The following is a 20,372-nucleotide window of genomic DNA, read 5'->3' as shown; positions in this document are numbered from 1 at the left end:
CTGAAAAGGTTTCAACTTATCATGAACATTTCTCACTTGGAAAAAAAGTTTAAAGTCGGAAGTGACCTATTTTAAAGACTATTTGAGTTTTGTTCAGCTGTGAAGACACATAACAAATCAATCTGAGCCGGATAAAACCAAACCAACAGGAACGTGCATAAATGATAATAACAAAATAAAATAAAAGCGTCAATTGCCGGTTATTCATTCCAAGGAATAGACACCTGCATGTAATACACGAGTTCACGCTCTTGAATGCATCATGGGTAATCAGGGCAAGATGGAGAGAAATTCAAAGGTTTGTAAGGAAGTTTAAAACGATTAAAAGAGTTCAGGATATGCAATTTTGGGTTTTTTATTTTCTAAAACAGACGATATGCGCTTAAAGATCCGACAGAATAGATTTGGAGAGAATGGCTATTGTAGAAATTATTTTATTAAAAAGAGTTTCTGCCATTCCAAAGGCACAAAATTACAGAGAATGTGTGGAGACAAATAAAAGCAATATTTAGGAATTCCAAAGAACAGATACCAAGTCTAGTTCTTCTCAGTTGTAAACATGAACTTATTTGTTAGGTTTATGAAGGCGAAAGTCTATAAACTAGAGTCATGTACAGAATATTTTGCTTTAAATTTCCATACAAACCTTTGAATTTCCTGCCATGTTGCCATGATTACCCATGATGCAATCAATTCGTCTATTGAGAACTGCACACACTTGAAAATGGTTGATCCAAGGAATTGAGCAGGTGTTTGTGCAAACTTCGTCAAATATAATCGTCCGAGTGACCATCATCTTAAGAAATGTTGTCAGTAAAAGCCGATATTAGGGACCTTAAATGCCCTACTCGTGTGTTTTACATTTGTGTACATTTCTATGCCGTCCTCGCCCTGAAAACGACGTGAATTGACCAAATAGACCATTTTCGAGTTCATGTCTGACTCCTGCTCAAAGCGACTCTAAGTGTGAAGTTTTTCTTATGGAAATTAGTTTTCATTCATATGAAGAACTAACTTAGACTCGCTTTGAAGAGGAGGCAGACATGAACTCGGAAATGGCTTGTTTGAAGGTATATGGAGGATGTGAGCACCTAATGATAACTTTCAGTTTTCTCTCTAAATATCCACACCGCTCTCACCAATTTCATTCCTGAGATACTGATACACACTAAAAATAAGACGAATCCAGTGGTTATTTTCCAAAGAAACTGTGATCGTCGGTGGGGAGTGAAACCCGAAAAATTGGTTTTATCAAATTAGTTGATAATTAATTGGTTAATTAATTAGTTAGATAATTAATTAGTTAAATTAGTGAGATAATTAATTAATTAGTTGATTAGTCTTACGTTTTAAACATGAACCTCTGGCTCGGGCAACTGGGCAACCATGCCTCACGTATGACAATAAACTTGATTGATTGATAATGATAAATTAACTATCATGTAAGGGTCGTCAGAATACTGTGGGGCTGAGATGTGAAGCAAATTTGATTCTTTTTAACATCTTCGTTAACAGTTGACAAGTGTGCCAAGTGTGATGTTCACGCCATTTGCCTTCGAGGTCGCTGTAAATGTATCTCCGGTTACACGGGAACTGGTTATGAATGCATCAAAAAAGGTAACATTCTCTATATCTCGTAAGGGAAAGAATTTGTTCGAACGAGCAGATACAGAGTCCCTGTACAGTGATGAAAGCACTCGCCTTCCACCAATGTGGGTTGAGTTTGTTAGTTCTCAACTCTGCTCCGAAAGGATTTTCCCCGGATACTCCGGTTTCCCCTCTTCTCCAAAACATGACCCGCATTTAGTTTGATTTGTTCTGATTTCAGTTGATTTGTAGTCTCCCCACTTAGCAGAGCACTCGTGTTCGGCTAAATAACCTTTAAACTTAAGGACGGTGCCTACTATTGTTATTGCGCATACGTTTTGCGCATCTCAAGATACTCGGGTTTCCTATTGGTGATACTTACTAATTCTGGGATATTTTTGCGCGGTTTTAAACTATCCGGAGAAAGTAGATCTTAGTAAGTAATCTTGGTATCCAAAAAGAAAATTGGCGGTAACCATGCATTTTGAGTGGGCACTCAATTTCGGCCAATGAGGAGTGGCTTGCGGTTATTCAAATCGGAAATACAACAGGCGTTCTATTTTTATTATTTTCATTATTGTATTGGCACGTGCTCTCTTCTCATTTAATATTTCCCGTGAAAACAGTTATCATTTTTAAGTCGCTTAACGAAGTCTGCAAACAAACCACTTTCAGGAATGTTGCGCGAGTTAACGGCTGTCGTGAAACCTCAACCATTATAATGCAAATACCAGACACAAAGAACCTTAACCCCAGGAAATTTGAATTTCAATTGGTTCAACATTGAATTAGCCGATTAGGTCTATTGTTTCTTTTCCCGCAAAACTTGGTTTAAAAATATACGCTTTTCTGACACTGATGAGGAAAAACCTGATACCCGGTATTAGGGAGCTTAAATGCCCTGCTCGTGCGTTTTAAAGGGTTGCGTCTCTGTGCAACCTGTGTTGCCCGTTTTACTGATATGATATGATATGATATTTTATTATTTATGCACGGTAAAATCATCAGCTAAGATTACAAACAATGCTAAAATCTAAATTACAAAAGGTAAAATTTTAAAATGATTACAATAAAATACAATTACTATAATACTATATTAATTCTAAAGCTGCTTTCCATGAATGCCGTGCTTTATACTAAAATATGTCTTTAATCAGATTTTTGAAAAGCCCAAGAGACTCTGCTTGTCTCGCTTTGAGGGGTAAGCTATTCCAGACAGTAGCACCTCTATAGCTGAAGCTGTTTCTATAATAATTTGTCCGCGGAAACGGAACATTAAGCTTTCTTTCAGAGTCTCTTAAACTATAAACAGATTCGCGGTTTGTAAATTTAGAACATAGATATTCCGGTGCTAGCCCCTGAAGACACTTATAGACCATTGTGGCCAGCGCAATTTGTTGCTGGCTAACTAGATTTTTCCAGCCTAAAATTTTGAATAGCTCGCTAGCATTTGCATCAAAATTAGAGAAGGTCAAAACTCTGGCTGCTCTATTTTGCAGTTTTTGTAATTTGTCATGTAACGTGATACCACAGTTTCCCCAGACGACATTGCAGTAGTCAAAGTGCGGTTGAAGTAAAGCGTGATAAATAGAGCGCAATGTCGTCTGAGGAACGAGATGCCTTATACGTTTGAGGGCTCCAATTCCAGAAGCTACTTTCTTTGTCAGTTTATCGACATGGCTACTCCAGTTAAGATTATTATCAATAAGCACACCCAGGGATTTAGCAACAGAAACTTGAGTGATAGGAGCACCATTAATCTCGGGAATTGGAGGATTTGTGAGAGCATACAACCTCTGCCTTGATCCAATCAGCATAAATTCGGTTTTTGTCATGTTCAGGGTAAGTTTGTTTGCTATCAACCACTTTTTAACATTTTCTAGATCATGGTTAAGTCTTGATTCTATGTCGCCTGTATTGTCACCCGCATATGTTAGGTGGGTGTCATCTGCGTACATCCATGGCATACAATTCGTTAGACAATTTGGCAGATCATTGATATATAGCAAAAACAACAATGGACCCAAAATAGTCCCTTGAGGGACGCCGCAACTTAGTGAGCAAGTTTTAGAAAGTGATCCATTAATGGAACACTTTTGAGTGCGGTTGTCCAAATAGGACTTAAACCAGTTGTAAGAAATGCCATGTATGCCGTAATTATTTAATTTAGATAAAAGGATCTCGTGATTAACCGTATCAAAAGCTTTTTTTAGGTCTAGGAAAACAACAGCGTTTATTTTTCCTCGGTCAATGTTGTAAGCCCAAGTATCCGTAGCCCCAAGTAAAGCCGTAACGGTGGAATGAATAGAGCGAAAACCAGATTGGCATTTACATATTACGTTATGCTTTGTTAGGTACGCATATAATTGGTTATAAACTATTCTTTCGAACACTTTGGCTATAACCGGGATAACGGAAATTGGGCGGTAATTGTTTAGGTCATCACGTTCCCCTTGTTTGAATAGTGGAGTGACCCGTGCACACTTCCAGTCGTCTGGGAACACACCTACATTTAATGACTGATTGAAAATATAGCACAGCGGTTTGCAAATAAGATCCGCACATTCACGAATAAGTCGAGAAGAAATTTTGTCAAGGCCGACTGCCTTTGATTTTTAAAGGGCCTTAAGAATGGAGCTTTTTCACTCACGTGACCAGCAGCCATATTGGATTACTGAAACCAAAGGAAGTATTTCCATAAAAATAAAGTTCAATTCCCGCAGGATTAGTTTGGTACACCATCATGGCGGCCATGTCTTTGTTTGGGAACACCAACATGGCCGCCGTGACGTCATGTGAAAAAGCTCCATAGTCCGTCTCTGTGTTTAAAAAAATGGTTTCATATGTTTGCCGGAACTTTCACGCCGTAATCATATGCTTTTCCCAATATTTTTCGTCAATATTTATAAACGTACTTAACCGTTCGTGTTATCTCCCTCCAGCCCCTCGAAATCGCTGTCCGATAATTTGTCCCATCTACTCGACTTGCATCCATGGAGCCTGTCAGTGCATTCCGGGATATCAGATGCAGGGAAACAGTTGCACTCGTAAGTGATCAATTATAAATAAGACAAAAACAAAATGGTAGCTGCAATCGATCTTTCAAGATGTAGTGTATGTTCCTTATCGTAAAATGTTTAAGGTAGGAGCCTTTTTTTTTGCATTTCTTCGGATAAAATGTTTCATCCTGCACTACATTTGTCGGGGACATTGGAATTTTTGCATCCCAAATACTCAGTCCAAAAGCAAATTGCAAATCTTAAAAATGGGGGGGGGGGGGGGAAGGGAAGGGAGTGTCGGAATGAATCCTTCAATAATCTTAGGTTGAAACGTCAGAGACCAGTTTTGATGTTCAATAGTGATAATAATGGTAAAAATAATAATAATAATAATAATAATAATAATAATAATAATAATAATCATCGTCATTTATTAATCACTCCATTCGAGCTTTTCAGGTCAATAGAGATTAAATAAGTGACACTTTATGAACACTAAATAAATCTAACTTATCTTTCGCCTTATAGCGGTTTTCAGTTGAGTGTCGTAAAACAAATACCAAAGTAATTACTTCGACCAATCACAGCGTGTAATTCCTCAAAGAGTGGAAAAAATCGCTCGTGCAAGTTGCGGTTGAATTTGGCTTTCCTTTTTGATCGGTTGGTAAACTGGCGCGAGGGTTTTAAACCAACCACAAAGCGTAGCAATTGCAATCGAGTAATTACTTTCGACAGTCATTTGTACTCTGCTCTAAAAAGTTGTTGCGCAATCTATCACAACAACAAAAATTATTTTAAAATGTTCGATTAAAATTACATTAAATTTTTGAGATGATGATGAAAGTAATCGACATGCTGGTGGTTTTCTATGACAGCTCCTCATAAACTTGTTACCCAAAAGGCAGTTCCACATCCTGTTCCTTCACCCGCAGTACCGCCACCACCACCACCACCACCACCACCACCATCGCCTGGTTTCCCTGTGGTGTATAATGTACCCTATGGCAAGCGTAGCTATATGGGCGGCGAAGTCAAATCGAGTTCAAAGATTCATCACCCGCCTGCATGAAATGTGTTTCATAGAGTAAGCTAGGACCATCAACTGTATTATCTGAAATGTTTTGTGTATTCATTATCCCCTTTTAATATTGCTGTTGAATTAGTTTTGACTAACATACGTCTCCACATGGTGCAGGTGGTGGGTGGTGACAGTAGAAGCATGATCTGGGTTAAAGAACTTGGTTCATGATTCCCAGAAATGCAGGTAGTTAGATGCATGTCCAATTCTTATATCAAATTTTCCCTTAAAGTGTAAGCATTCGCTTCCTATTTCTAACAATAAGTTAAGTGTTAGAGTAAGCGTTGTTTTAGAACCGGTTAAATAACAACTATTCACCGAAATGGAGGTGGCTAGCACTAGCCACCGACACTGAGGTGAATAGTTGTTTTCGTATATACTAAAACAGTGAGACAATATAGCACAAAAAGATGATCTTAACTCTGAGTCATTATTCCTCCATCAATTACAATATTTTCGGGCGCAAATCCGGCGCTAGTTCGTCGGAGGTGAATAGCGAAGGATATCCAGAGTTTGAGCGCGCTTTGAACGCTATCCACTGTTTTAGTATATACTAAATGCAGTGGTTTATCTTTACTCGACGAAAACTGTTTATGGGACCTTTTGAGACTTCTAAGTGCTACTATGACCAAAAAAGTAATTTGTTAACTAAACACTAAGTGGCCCAAGTCATAAGCCTTGATTTCAAAAAGACACCTGTTTATTTGAAATGGAATTTTCTCAGCTAATGGTCCGTCATTACTAACTTTAAAATGACGTCAAAGACTCACTAGTGCGTGTATATACGGCTGAATTAATATGCTGCACGGGGGTTTCGGGATTTCAGACTTTTAGACTCGTGTTTTGCATATATAATAAACTACATTTACGTGCTGAGTAAATGACGTCACTTTCCCTATCTCCAACCTTTTGATTTCCAATCGGTCAATCGTGAGTAATGGCAGACCGAGAAATTAAACAGCCTTTGGATAAAAATCAAAGCTCAAGCACACTTTCAAAATCTGAAGAAAAAAAAGGAAATGACTTTTTTTATCATAGTAGTACTTTAAAATCGGCATGCATCTTTTTACTTGCCATTCTGGATGTACCTATAATAGTTTATGAACTGTGACCTACAGGTTTGACGGTATACGCTATACATAACGGTGACGACGAAGAAGAGGAAGAGGAGGAGGAAGAAGAAGAATTTAAACCATCTCCTCCAATTCCAAGCACGATACCACCCACGCTAATCCCACAGACGTCATCGACTATAACAGAACCGACAACAACTCCATTGCCACAACCATCACCAGCTCCAATTCCCACACGTCCTACACTACCACCACCACCAACATCGCGCCCATCGGTACCACCCACAACGTCTACCCCTGTTTCACATCCCCCGCCACCACCTCCAGCATCTGCACCTTTGCCAGTGCCTCCACCACCTCTTCCAGTGCCACCACCACCTCTTCCAGTGCCTCCACCGCCTGCTCCCGTCCCTCCACCACCTCTTCCAGTGCCTCCACCGCCCGCTCCCGTCCCTCCACCACCTCTTCCTGTCCCCCCTCCTCCGCTTCCAGTCCCCTCACCAGCTCCTCCGAACCCACCTCCATTATCAGTGCCTCCCACCCCTCTGCCTCCAGCTACTGCTTCTCCCCCGCCTCCTGCAGCAGCACCACCTCCCATGGTAGTGCCTCCGCCAGCTGCTGCTCCTCCCCCGGTTGGTTCCCCTCCCGGGGCTGCTCCTCCAGCCTCAGGAGGACATGGGCCTCCTTCAATGGATTATTCTTATTCTGATTACGTTGGAAATTCTTATACTCCTAGTTATCAGCCTTACAACAGACCAAACCAGCCATACCAGAGTAATTATGGACTGAATTACAATTATCAACCACCTCAAAATTGGCTCCAACATGGGCTGTATAATAGTCAAAACAATCAAAACGCTTACATCAGACCGTATTACAGGTCGTTTAACACGCCTTTGAAAAGGCTTTTATTCAACCGTAACCAGCCTCCCTATTACCGCCCATACCAGTTGCAGTATTATGGGCCCAACCTAAGTAACTATTACAAGCCTTATAACAGACTCACTAACAGCCCTAAACAACTGCCTTATTTGAGTGCCCAGAGAAGCTATTATGCCAGACCAAACGGGAGGTCTTATTACAAACCTTACGGCAATGGACCGCCCAAGAATCCCATTCAGGCGAACTATTATAGGCCTAATTACAGGATACGAAGTGGCCCAGAACATGAAAACTATCATAATACTATTCAGAGTTCTTTTCCAAGACGTAAGTCCCCCAGCAAATCTTACAAGAATGTCTCTAAAATAACTAACGAAAGAGCCAAGAAATTGGGGACCATACAAAGAACTAAGTCACGAGTTTAAAATAAGTGTTGCAAAAGGGAGCGAAATTTTATCCACTAACACTTTAAGTCTCAATTTTTCTTTTAAATCCGTTTTAATTTCAGGCTAGACTGAAGAAGAGAAAATTCTGGAGTTTTAACTCTAAATGCACCGCATCATTTATTAACCGACGACTAAAAACGTTGATTGTACTCTGAATTTAATGCACTATCAGAGCGCCGTTAAGATGCTTTTTAAGTGTTTAAAGTAACGAGAAGAATTTAAAATGTCATTTTAACTATTTAACTTTTGATTAAAAATTAATTTTAAAGACATGAATTTAAATGGCTGTAAAATTTCAAAAAATGGTCAAGTACCAAGCGATAAATTGCAAGTAAAACACTTCCGCGCATGCTCATCAGTCGATACGTGGAGGCCAGTTCTCCGAAAAGAGGGCAACGTTGATGAATTACTGATTAATAAGTTCAACAACATTTCAGTTTTTTATAATACATAGTACTCTCAATTGTCCAAGATATCGATACGAGAATAAGTTGTAAAACAAATAAAGAATTGAATGAAATTACTTTGTAGATCTATTTTGGGTTGGGAAGTTTCCTACAGGTATTATACTTGTCCTTTTACTAATCATTTCCCGTTTCTGTGTCTGTTACTAAACAACCTACCCCCCCCCCCCTCCCCCCACGACACCCATCCCTAATGCCCGTACTTTCACTTCCACTATCTTTGCGATGAGTACTGCGCTATGGTCTACTGTGGCAGCTGCTACCCCAAGACAAGCGGGTTCTAATTCATTCCTCCCCGTCCCTTTGTAGACACCAGATGTAAGAATTTTTTATTATTGATTTGCACAAATTATTTTATTTTGTTCGAAAATGAAATCCACTAGTTCTCAAAGAGAAAATCTTTCATCCAAGACTAATTCTTGTTCTTTACTCTTTTTGCGTTTTCCTTTCATATCAAATCTGAAAGTCACTTTTAGCATTTTATTGAAAATACTGTTAAACTATAACGTTCAATATGGTTGCCGTTTAAAAGTCATGACGTTATTTCCATACAACGTGCATACTTTCTATACAAGGGAAAATTGTGTGATGTACTTGTAGCTTAAGTTAAAGAGATATTAAGAATTGCGTATTTTTTCGCAAAACGGCAAACGGCAAACCTCTAACTGTCATGTGACATGGCCTTGCGGTCGAGTTTGCAGTCTGCGGTTCAAGTTTTGACGGCTGGATACTCTTCTTGCGGTAAGTAATTTACCGCAGCGTTTTTCACGTTAAAATACTGTAGGAACTCACGCTTAGAGTTATATTGTTCAATTCTTTAACTCCTGAATTAACACATTTTTGCTGATCATTTGCACATCCTTGAGGACGGTGGCTCGGTTGATAATCCAACATGGCGCGTTTTTGTCGTCAAATGCCGAACTTTATGCTAAGGTCTATTTTTGCCACTATGGCAAACGGCTAACCGCGGTTTGAAGTCTGCGGTCGATTTGGAAAACGTAGCACTGAATGTCCCTATTAAACCCTACTGATGTCGCCGGCAGTGTTTATAATGTGGCTCTCTTCAGTGCTTTCAATGAAGCCGTGCTTTCATTAAAGTTCCAGTGTGATCAAAAAATTTATTCTTATTTTTCTTTGGATTTCAAAACTATGTTAACTAAACACTAAGCGACCAAAGTTTTAAGCCTTGATTTCAGACAGACACCTTTTTATTTTAACTGGAATTTTCCTATTTAATGGTCCGCCATTACTAACTTTAAGTTCTTGAGAGAGCAGGATCGAAGAGAAAATGACGTCAAAGGAGCACTCGTTTAAGAATGCAATAGACCAATTCGACTAACTCAATGTTGTACCCAATTTAAATCTTTTGGGAATAAAACGTTTTGTTCCAAGTATTTCCATATCATTTAAATGTGAATGCTTCGTTATCATGCAAGTTCAACACACAAAGAATCGTAACCCCGAGAGATTTGAATTGGGTACAACATTGAGTTAGCCGAATTGGTCTATTCTTGTGTACACCACAGAATTAATATGTGGAACGGGAGTCTTGGGCTTTCAGACGTTTAAATTCGCGTTTTACATTTTTTTTATAAGCTTCATTCACCACTGAAATAGCCTACTTTCGAATTGTGCAGCAACAAAAGAACAGAGTCGAGGTTCAGGGGAATAATTAGCATTTTGTATTGTTCAGAACAAAGGAAAATGCAAATTATTCCCCTGAACCTCGACCCCGTTCTTTTGTTGCTGCACAATTCGAAACTAGCCTATTTTATGCTAGTGAGCCTTTGACGTCACTTTTCCCGGGATCCAACCCCCTGAGGTCCACTCGGTCAGTTTTGAACGTGAGTAATGGCGGACCCTTAAATCCAAAACTTACGCTCAAAGTAAACGGCATTTGGATAAAAATCAAAGCTCAATTGTTTGCCAGTCAGGTGTTATAGATACACACTTTCAAAAAGAGATTTTTTTTATCAGCTCAACTCATGCCCTTTACGCCTAAGTGGCATGTAGGGCAGCAACATGCTCCCTCCACATCTTCCCGTCTCTTGCCATAAGCTTGATGCCTTCCCAGGTCTTCCCCTTTCTCCTTGCTTTCTTTCTCCACTGTCCGTCGCCACGTGATCTTGGGGCGGCCCCTCTTGCGTTTCCCTTCTGGCTTCCAATGTAAAGCAGTTTTCGCAATGGAAGCTTCTTGACGGGTAACATGGCCAATCCATTGGTTCAGTTCCACACCTTTCAAAGAGATCTTTATTTGAGATGACATTAGGCCAAAAGATGCGTAGAATACGCCGAAGGCTCTTGGTGTGAAATGTGGAGAGTTTTGTTAAGTCCTTCTCCGTTAGCCGCCAACATTCTGAACCATACAGGAGAGATGAAAGGACGCAGCTGTGATACAGTTTCAGCTTGGTAAAGAGTACTGTAGGCGGAGTAGTGCCATACCTTATTCATCATGTTGAGCGAGTTTCTGGCCTTGTTGAGACGGCTCTGAATGTCCAGATCAGTTCCTCCATCTCTACTGATGGTGCTACCAAGATAGGTAAATCTGTCTGTGTAAGGACCTTCTTCATTATCAATCTGGACTGGTCGTGCGTCGATAGTATTCAGTGCCATAGTTTCGGTCTTGTTGCTGCTGATGTAGAGGCCAATTTGCTTCGCAAAGGTGTTAAGGCGTTGCGTCTTCTCTCTTGGATGTGCTTGTGGGTGTTTGATAGTAAGGCTAGATCATCAGCGTAATCAAGGTCTTCCAAATAGGAAAAGGCGTCTGATGCCCCTGATCTGATTCTCAGTGGTACGCCGCATGATCCAGTCCACAACAAGGTTGAAAAGCAATGTGGACATGACACACCCCTGTCTGACACTAGTGTGGACTTCAAACAAGATGTCACCAACACCAATCGAGGAGGTGAAGTTATCATAGAAGCTTTTGATAACCTCAGCAAGGTGGAAGGGGATTCCATTTCCAGAGGCTGTGTCGGCGTACACTGTCGAAGGCCTTGGCAAAATCTACAAATTTCACGGAGAGTTCGCTGCCATTCGGTATTCTGTTCAATATAATTTCTCAGCGTGAAAATATGATCGATACAACCCCTTCCTCTCCTGAAACCTGCCTGTTCCTCTCGAGGTTTATGGTCCACAGCCAGTGATAGGCGCTTCATGATGACTTTCACTAAGGTCTTACTAGGAGTGGATAGCAATGTAATACCATGCTATATTCAAACAGAGCTCCTTTCTTTGGTATCTTGATGATGATACCCTGATTCCAGTCATCAGGGATTTTCCTTCTGTCCCATATGGTGTTGAAAAGTGGTTGCAAGATGTTTGCGGTTGTCACAGTATCTGCCTTGAACAGCTCAGCATTGAGGCGGTCTTTGCTCGGTGCCTTGTGGTTTCTTAGAGAATTAGTGGCCTTAATGATCTCCCCTTTCTTTGGTGGTCCAGTGTCAACACTTAAGTCCTCCTCAGCTTTTTTATCAGAGGGTCACTTTAAAGCACTGCATTTCGCCCGTTCTGAAAATGGCTTGAATGCATGCTGTAACTACAGGGAACTGAGCAATTCGATAATTCCGCATATTTAACGTACTATATTTATCCTGTAGTGTTTCGGGCGGATTTTACACAACACTGGGCTTGAAAGAGCCAAAGGCATTGATCTTTTCTTCCACCTGTGATCACCTGATACCTCTGGTGTAGATACCTGTGGGTTTTGTTCGCGTTGTTAGGGGTCAATTTCGGGAAGATAGGTTTTGCCGCTTTAGTCTGTACTCTTATTGAGAACGATATTCGTCATCACAGGGGTCAAAATGTTGTAGAGTCACTCGGCTGCACCTCGTGCGTCCACATTTCGCAATCTGATTGGTTTATTTCCCAAAATGATCGTTCCTGATTGGCTATTACAGTTGCGTTGACGGGAGTAGCCAATCAGATTGCGAGTTTACAAGCAATTGTGGTAAAAAAATATATTGTATAAATAGTATTGAAAGGTAGGAATATCATCGCAGTTAGATAAGCAAGTTAAACAGTCGCAAGCTTGGAAGTCTGACAAAACCCAGGCTTGAACGGGACTTGAACGCGGCCATGATCATGCAATTGCGCTGCATTTCTCCACCACCTGATCTATCAAGCCAAATAGAAATAGGACCTGGTCAGTTGCGAGTTTTAAGTTACATTCTGCACTGCGTGAATAAACCGATTTTATAACGTAAAGTAAAGCAAACCCTCTGATTGGTCATTTACTGTTTGCCCATGGGTGAATGGTTTATGACGAAAACACTGACGCGTGCGCCAGGAAAGAAATGCTTTTTACAATAATGACCGATTAGTCTACCGCCGAAATGCTGAAATTTATTCGTAGTTTTATGAAAAGAGACTCAGAAATGTCATTTTTCAACCCGTTAGCGGATATATTACCAGAATCACCGGCAAAACGATTTGCAAGCCGAAGTGAAAGCCAGCTCAACGAGTTAATGAGCGAGAAGCACCAATGTGGCCCGGGTTCGATTCCCAGACTCGGCGTCATATGTGGGTTGAGTTTGTTGGTTCTCTACTCAGCACCGAGAGGTTTTTCTCCGGGTACTCCGGTTTTTCCCTCTTATAAAAAACCAATATGATTTGATTTGATTTCATTTGTGCACGACCCCACAAACTATTCAGCTTTAAACATTATCGTGTGAAAATAAAGTTCTAATATTCTATTAGTACGTCAAATTTCATTTCTTTGATCTGCGGAATGGGCACGAAATTGCATGAAAGTTAGCTTTTTGTTTAGGTTTCCTTGCAACTGCTTTAGCCACTCATCTAAATGCGTTGATCTTTATAACTTCCATTTCGTTTCCTTGCATAGGAGACTCCGCAGTATGGCCTCTGTCAACCAAGGATACCCATTTTTAACTTCGATTATTCGTTATAATTAGTAAGCGTAAAACTTTCTTTCGATGACGTGGGGATTCTTTGGATCCATCAAAAGCACGCACGACGTCCAATTTTATTGACGCAAGTTATAATTGATGAAAGTTAGGAGCCTTAACACGAAAATCACCACAAGACTGCTACTTCTGAAGTTAGTAGGGAATGAAGTTCCCGGTGTTGTGGCTGTCCTTTGTGAGTGTATGGGTGGGTGGGTATAGCAGGTCCACGTCAGCTGAATAAGCGGCCAAAACTTCAACCTGCTCAAACAAACAAACAAACAAACAAGCGTACGACTCTTTCTTTTCTAGCGTGTGACTGGGTGGCACAAATTAGGGAAGACAAGGGATCTTATCCAGTAACGCTTGTTAATGACGCAAAAACATAGGCACCATCTCCACGATGTGCTCAAATGCGCGCCGTGGATACGCAAGAATGAAAATTGCTGTCAATAGCGTTAAAGTTTTAAAGGAGAATGTCACCTTCCGGAACTTTTTACACATAGGCGTACGAGCCTATGGCAACGACAACGACACTCTGGAGAAAACATTATAGAATAATGCCATAGGCGTGATTTCGAAAATTTGCAAATAAGGTTTCTATTTAGTTACTTTTTAGGTGATTTGATGCCCGAAAGTGGTTTCTTCAGAGATTTGGTAATTTGAATAATATCGTGTAAAATGTTAAGTGTATCATTTCGTTGACATTTGCTGCATTTTGCGCCTACTTTTCGCGCCAATTTCGCGGAGAGCGGGAAAACGTTTTGACGAGTTCACATTAAGGTCAGGTTTAAGGTTTCTTCGTTGAAGTTAGTTCGATTCTTTGAGGTTACTAAAGGTCAAGCGGTCGTCAAGGTCATTAAGGCGAAAGGTAAATACTACACAAACTGAACTCCATAAGTAATTTGTTTATTCTGTTCGATCGATTTTATCGGTAAATCTAAGTAGTAAAGTATCACATATTAGGAGCTAGTTAATGTTACCTAGCTGGTAAGTACCGGTTATTGACTGGTTTTTTAGCCTGATTATTGTCCCTAAATGAAATGATATGTGGCATCTGTTAAAGACTCCAGGAAGTTCACAAGATGATTGACATTTTCGAAGAACGCCATAGAAGGAATAACTTGTTCTTTTAATATGTTTTAGATTACATTGAGACTGTGATAGAGTGGAGAATGTAAGCTTTCAATTTAACTATTTTTCCAATGATAACAGTTTTATTAGATGCGAAAATGGTGAACCCCGGCGTTTGCATCCCGATTTCAACCCTCACGCTTTCGGGCATTGCGTAATTTTTTTCGGGCAAGAAAGTCACCGGCCCCCTAAGTCCGAAAGTGCTCCGGGCCGTACGCCCATGTTTTTACACACCGCTTATTTTTTCAATCCCGGCGTTGTTCTTCAGAGAAATGTGGAAACATGTGCAGGGCCCCTCTCGTTACCGTCGTGTTGGCCGTTTCTTAATCTGGCATCGTTTGAAAAAGAAGACATTTTGCGCTCTTCTTAAAAGTTGACAAAGCTGATCTTCCATATTTACCGCCGCACACGTCAAAATTTGGGTTGCAATTTTACGTAATGCCATAAATAGGGCCGTTTATACGCGAGAAAAAAGGCCGCAGCTTACTCTGGCGGCGGCTTACATAAGACGCTAACACCCCGTATAAATGGAACAAAATCTAAGTTCACGGCTTTCTCAAGCCGCGGCTTATCCTGGCCGGGGATAAATAGTTCTTTTCGCGTATTATGTACGCCGCGGTTTATTTTCTTTCGTATAAACGGCCCTATTGTGTCCGTTACACCGTTAAACGACTTTTAGTACACGAGCCCGCTTTTTATTTTCAACGTCTGGTTATTTTTAAGGAACATGTCGAGAAGTTAACTTGTCATTGACAGTCATGTCCAAATTTGCTTGTTTTTTATTGTTTATTGACAGGTATTTTTTAATTTGCAAGTTTTTCTATAAATGTTTTTCTGGAATGTAAAATATTAATTAAAAATGAGTCAATTCGTTTATTTTTCTACTTGCTAGGTAAATTTAGTCCTTCTATTTGTATGGAAGAAACAATCTGGTGTTATTCTCGAGGGATTTAACTTCAAGAATATGCAATTTGGACAAGTACCGTTTATTTTGGGGTTCGTCCTGCTGTATGTGCAATGTTTAGTCTGTGGCAAATTAACCGTGCGAAAGTCTATTCGTAAACAAGACAATGGAAAGGTCACAGATCGCACTCAAAGAAAGGTTGGCCCAGCACCGTTGAAGACCAAAAACACAAATGGAATTCGTAAGGACCTGGTTGATACTTTAGTGGGACTTGGAGGAAAGCTGGAATCACCTTTTCCACTTCGTATCGAACACATCCAGGATTATCCCGTCCCAGTTCCTGTAGGGCGTGAAATTGCGGAAAATGTTTTGCACGTGCACATCCATGATAGTAAGTTTGTTTCTTTTCTTTCCTTGTAATTGTGGTTACAGTAATTTTTTTCTTTTTGATGTGTTCAGCTCGCTTAATTTTTGTTACCTGTGGCAAACGACGTTGCATTCGCGTAGGAGAAGATCCTGTCTAATTTGAGCCTAGGTGAATTGAATTTGAATAAGGACGTGAGCACATCACGGGAAGCCTCTATGTCCAATAATTCCTTGAGTCAACCCTTAAATCGATTAAATGTATTTTTAGGAGCAGGATTTTCTCACGAAAAGTATTTAATCGACTTCCTCATGTTTGGGGACCGAAAATTATTATACTTAATTAACATCAACAAAAACAACAACTTGGTGAGGGCTCAAAAGGGGGAAGTGGGAGACGAAGCGCTCCACTGAAACTTAAAAGGTCAGCCTCATGTACTCCTGGATTTTTGAGCTATAGAAAAACCTACCACCAGGGCGGTACACACACCGTTATGGAGGAGGGGGTTGGGCCTCCTCCAAGGGCCGAATGTGACCATTCCTGGGTAAATATGGAAGGTGCACACACCGGTATGGAGGAGGGAGTTGGGTCTCCCCTCAGGGTCGGCTGTGACCAATCGTGGGCCTTCAAGGGCCCCAACTATTGTAGCCTATATGTACATGCCAGGAGTACAAAGTGTCGAGTCTATGGGGGCAAAAGTGTGACGAGAGGAGCACTTCATCCCCATTCCCAATTTTTATTGAAAATACACTAATGAATTTAGAGACTAAGTGCAAGAATTAACTAAAGAGATGTCATATCATTGCCTCGATTTGAAACTTTAAACTGAAAGGGACATGAATGCGAGGACGCAGAAAACAAATGTGACTATAGGTAACTTGCATACAATAATGCCTCGAACTAATGGATAAGATATATATGTAAAATGAGTGATAAAATAATCGATACCTGACAACATGGCACTTAATAAGGGTTTCGCAACGCCTATGTTCAACAAAAAGGGGAGGGGGGGGGGGATGGGAGGGAATTTGAAAAGAAAACTTCAAGACATATTGTGCTTGGCCGCGAGAAAATGACCAGAGTGATGAAGCACATGGTAATTCGAGCTATTGGACATCACAGAGCGCCATGCGATTGGCCAAAAAGAAAGAACAGTGGAGAGATCATAAGTTCACCTCATATGAGGTTGCACGTGAAAATCACTGGACATAGGACAAAGCTCAAACAAGAGTTGTCGATTAACTGGAATTTATCTCCGATGATCAATAAATTATAAACATAATTTCCTTGACGTTGAGATAGCTTTGTTTTGATTGGCTTTTACAACAGTGAGCGTGCTAAATCTCCCAAGGGAGTCATTTTATAAATGAATCTACTCGGTAAAGGATTGACTCCTGAGCCAAGTATGGGAGTTGGAAGATTCCCTTGATGAGCTCCTGGAATGGAGAACCAAACTTTCTTTTTTTTCCAACTTTATTGAAGTGTGAATTGACTTGATACTGAATAGCACCTGAAATCAAGTTAATTGAAATCATTCGATATTAAATATTAAATATTAGATGGGAATGAGAAAACTCAGCAGAGTCGAGGCGTTACGACTTTACACCTCAGTTGGAGTCAATTACAATTTGAATCCGTTTTACACTGGTACGATCAACAAATAGAACGTGTCGTAAAAAAGGTTGCTGTTATTCATTGTGGTGAAGTACAATAATACTAAAGTATTCTCGTTTGTCACACGATGTGGTCACTTATAGGGTTCAGCGTTGTGTGTACTCTTATTGACAACGATATTTGTCATCATCACATTGGTCAAAATGTTGTGGATTCACGATTTTTACCACTACGATGACCAATATCGTTGTCGATATAGAGTACAGACAACGCTGAACCACGTTCGATTTGTTTTTTACCACAATATTCATCGCCAAAGAAAATGTTTATTTCAGAGCGTGACCAGGACCATGGCACGATGAGAGAGCAAGCGTTGTCTACAACTTTCTCGCAATATGATTGGTTTATTTCCCAAACTGAGCGTTCCTGATTGGCTATTACATGGCGTTACACATTGACATGAGCACCGTTGTCTAGACTCACAACTGGACAACGGCAAATTAGCCAATCGATTGCGAGATTACAAGTAATTGTGGTACAAACCTCAATTTAATGTTTACATTGCTCGTCATGAGCACACATTCTTCCCTCTCATCTTACTGTTTATTACTTTTCCCTGAAGTTGATACGTTTCCTTTACCTTGAATTGCAGAGAACCCTTGTGTGAATGGCGGATATATTTCGCGAGATTTTCGTGGAAGTTATTTCTGTGTTTGCCCTCCTCACTATGGTGGCAAGACTTGTGAAAGTTTGTAAAATATAACATATTGTTGCTTACTTTCAGTAATTTATGAAAATGGAAACGGCATATGTATGAGTACCCTAAAGATAATAATAATACTAATTAATAAATTTTCGACCTCGGATATTGTGGTTCCTACTTTTCTGATTGGTTCTCTGGATCTCGGTTTTCCGCTCATATACCGTGTGACCTATTATGGAAACTCGGATTGCGTCAAGAGTTGCCAAGCGGACCCAGTTGTTCAAAAGGTGGATAACGCTATCTACTGGATAAATTACTATCCATTGGATAGCGCAATTGGTTTCGCTATAACTTATCCACTGGATGGTGATTTATCCGGCGGATAGCCCAATCCATCGTTTGAACAACTGGGCCCGGTTTTTCGAAAGCCGATTAACTTAATCCAGGATTAGCGAAAACTTTAGTTTCATATTTTCAACTTCTTGGTGAAAGTTTCTTTTACTTATTTTTGTTTTCCAAGGTTGACTTCTTCTTATGTAAAGTTTTGCCGATTTTCAGCTTTGAACAACATTTGGGAATACAAAAATAATTTCCTTGCTTAATTATTAATCTGGGATTAGGGTTAATCGGCTTTCGAACAACCGGGCCCTGGGGCCTCGAAACTGATTGGCTTTAATTTCCATGTGTCCAAACGTTCAGAATTTAATGGTAATTTAATGAAACAATTATTCCATTCTCACATCCAATGCGCGCTCATGGAGTAATTGTTAATAACTTTATTTAAGTGTCAACTCTATGTTTCGCTGGAGTACTTATTGGAGACGATGTACAGAAATCAAATCAACTCAACTCATATCAAATCGTAAGTTGGTTTTCGAGGAGAAGTAAAAATCGGTGTACCCAGAGAAACACCTCTCGGAGCAGAGTAGAGAACCAACAAACTCAACCCACAAGTGACGCTTAAGTCTGGGAATCGAGAAATGACCACATTGGTGGGGAGCTGAGAGCTCTCACCACTGCGACAACCCTGCTCCCTTGAATCAAGATGCGATCAGAATAAAACGTTTAGCTAAACCATCTGCTTTAGATGGCACTTATTGAATTGTTACACTATGTAAATATCTCACACCTTCTCACTAGCACCTATCGCACAGCACGCACAACCACCTAATTAGCATAAAGCACTACCGCCGAACATTTATATAAATTAGGCAGTTATTCAAATAAAGATCAGTTCTTCAGAACGCAAACTGAGTAAACAACAGAACCACGATCAAATAAAGGTGGGTTGGTTCTGATTGGCTGAAAATACCCTCTTGACCCGTATTAATACCCTTCTTGAATACAATGGATTATTCGTTAAAATGTTGATTTTGCTCCTTTCCACAGTACAACAGTTCTGTTTTTCTGGACCTTGCAAGAATGGTGGGAAGTGTGTGGAAATAAACGATGGTTATAAATGCAAATGTCTTCCAGGGTTTACTGGCTACGACTGCGAAGGTAATTGGTTGTTGATTTTGATGATGATGATGATGATGATGATGATGATGATGACGACGACGACGATAATGACGATGACGATGATAATATTGTAATTTAAAATTTTCACTAGCTCTTTTGTTGAAGTTAGAAGTTAAGTTTCATGACATTCATGTAAGGAATTTGGCAAGAACTACACGATGATTAGGTGATTCTTTCATTTGTAATTTATTAATTTTGCCCCTTTTTTCCTTCAAGAGGAATTATCCTGTGTTCCAAATCCATGCGAGCATGATGGCAAATGCGTAGAGACAGTTGGAGGTTATAAATGCAACTGTCGAGATGGATTCAGGGGGCGTCACTGCAAAAGTGAGTAAAGTAATATGAAAAACAAGTTATTCAGCTTGTCGTAGTTAGAGTTGCCACAAATACTACGAAAAAGTAGAGGATGTACCCTTTCCGGTGTCTTGGTGTGGCCTGTTTCTTCTCTTTACAATAAATATTCCACACGATTGGCGGTCTTTGAGCTTGTTTGAAAAATATTTTTTAGAGCTTAATTTAAACCGAATTAGCATGATTGTAAAGTTTACAATAGCAAAGGACACTGCATGTTTCTCAAAACCATGAAAAGCAACTTGTGATACTAAGTTCACTGAACTTAATTGCGAAAAACTGATCTTTGAACTAGTTTCAAGACATGGCAAAGAAAACCATTCGACGGCAAAGTGTTATAACTCGAAA

At 40.1% G+C, this 20,372-nt stretch overlaps 1 protein-coding gene across 11 annotated transcripts in view; it reads left to right on the top strand.

The window, feature by feature from the left end:
* The window catches only part of LOC138003289 (fibropellin-1-like), a 79,193-nt gene that overhangs the window by 18,182 nt on the left and 40,639 nt on the right, over positions 1–20,372 (top strand). For 7 of the 11 annotated variants that reach the window (XM_068849245.1, XM_068849251.1, XM_068849246.1 and 4 more), the window contains exons 1-6: positions 1,516–1,617; positions 4,530–4,634; positions 15,460–15,862; positions 18,102–18,197; positions 19,542–19,652; positions 19,890–20,000. In XM_068849245.1, the coding sequence (XP_068705346.1) occupies positions 4,581–4,634; positions 15,460–15,862; positions 18,102–18,197; positions 19,542–19,652; positions 19,890–20,000 (775 nt within the window). In that variant the 5' untranslated portion in view covers positions 1,516–1,617; positions 4,530–4,580. Of the gene's footprint in view, positions 1–1,515; positions 1,618–4,529; positions 4,635–5,461; positions 5,671–6,782; positions 8,584–15,459; positions 15,863–18,101; positions 18,198–19,541; positions 19,653–19,889; positions 20,001–20,372 lie in introns of those variants that run through there. The other 4 variants (XM_068849242.1, XM_068849248.1, XM_068849252.1 and 1 more) reach the window with 4 other exon arrangements.

This window comes from Montipora foliosa, chromosome 5 (genome assembly GCF_036669935.1).
Source record: "Montipora foliosa isolate CH-2021 chromosome 5, ASM3666993v2, whole genome shotgun sequence".
NCBI lineage: Eukaryota > Metazoa > Cnidaria > Anthozoa > Scleractinia > Acroporidae > Montipora > Montipora foliosa.
Note: the sequence above shows the minus strand (reverse complement) of the source record. Positions and strands in the feature narration are given on the sequence as shown.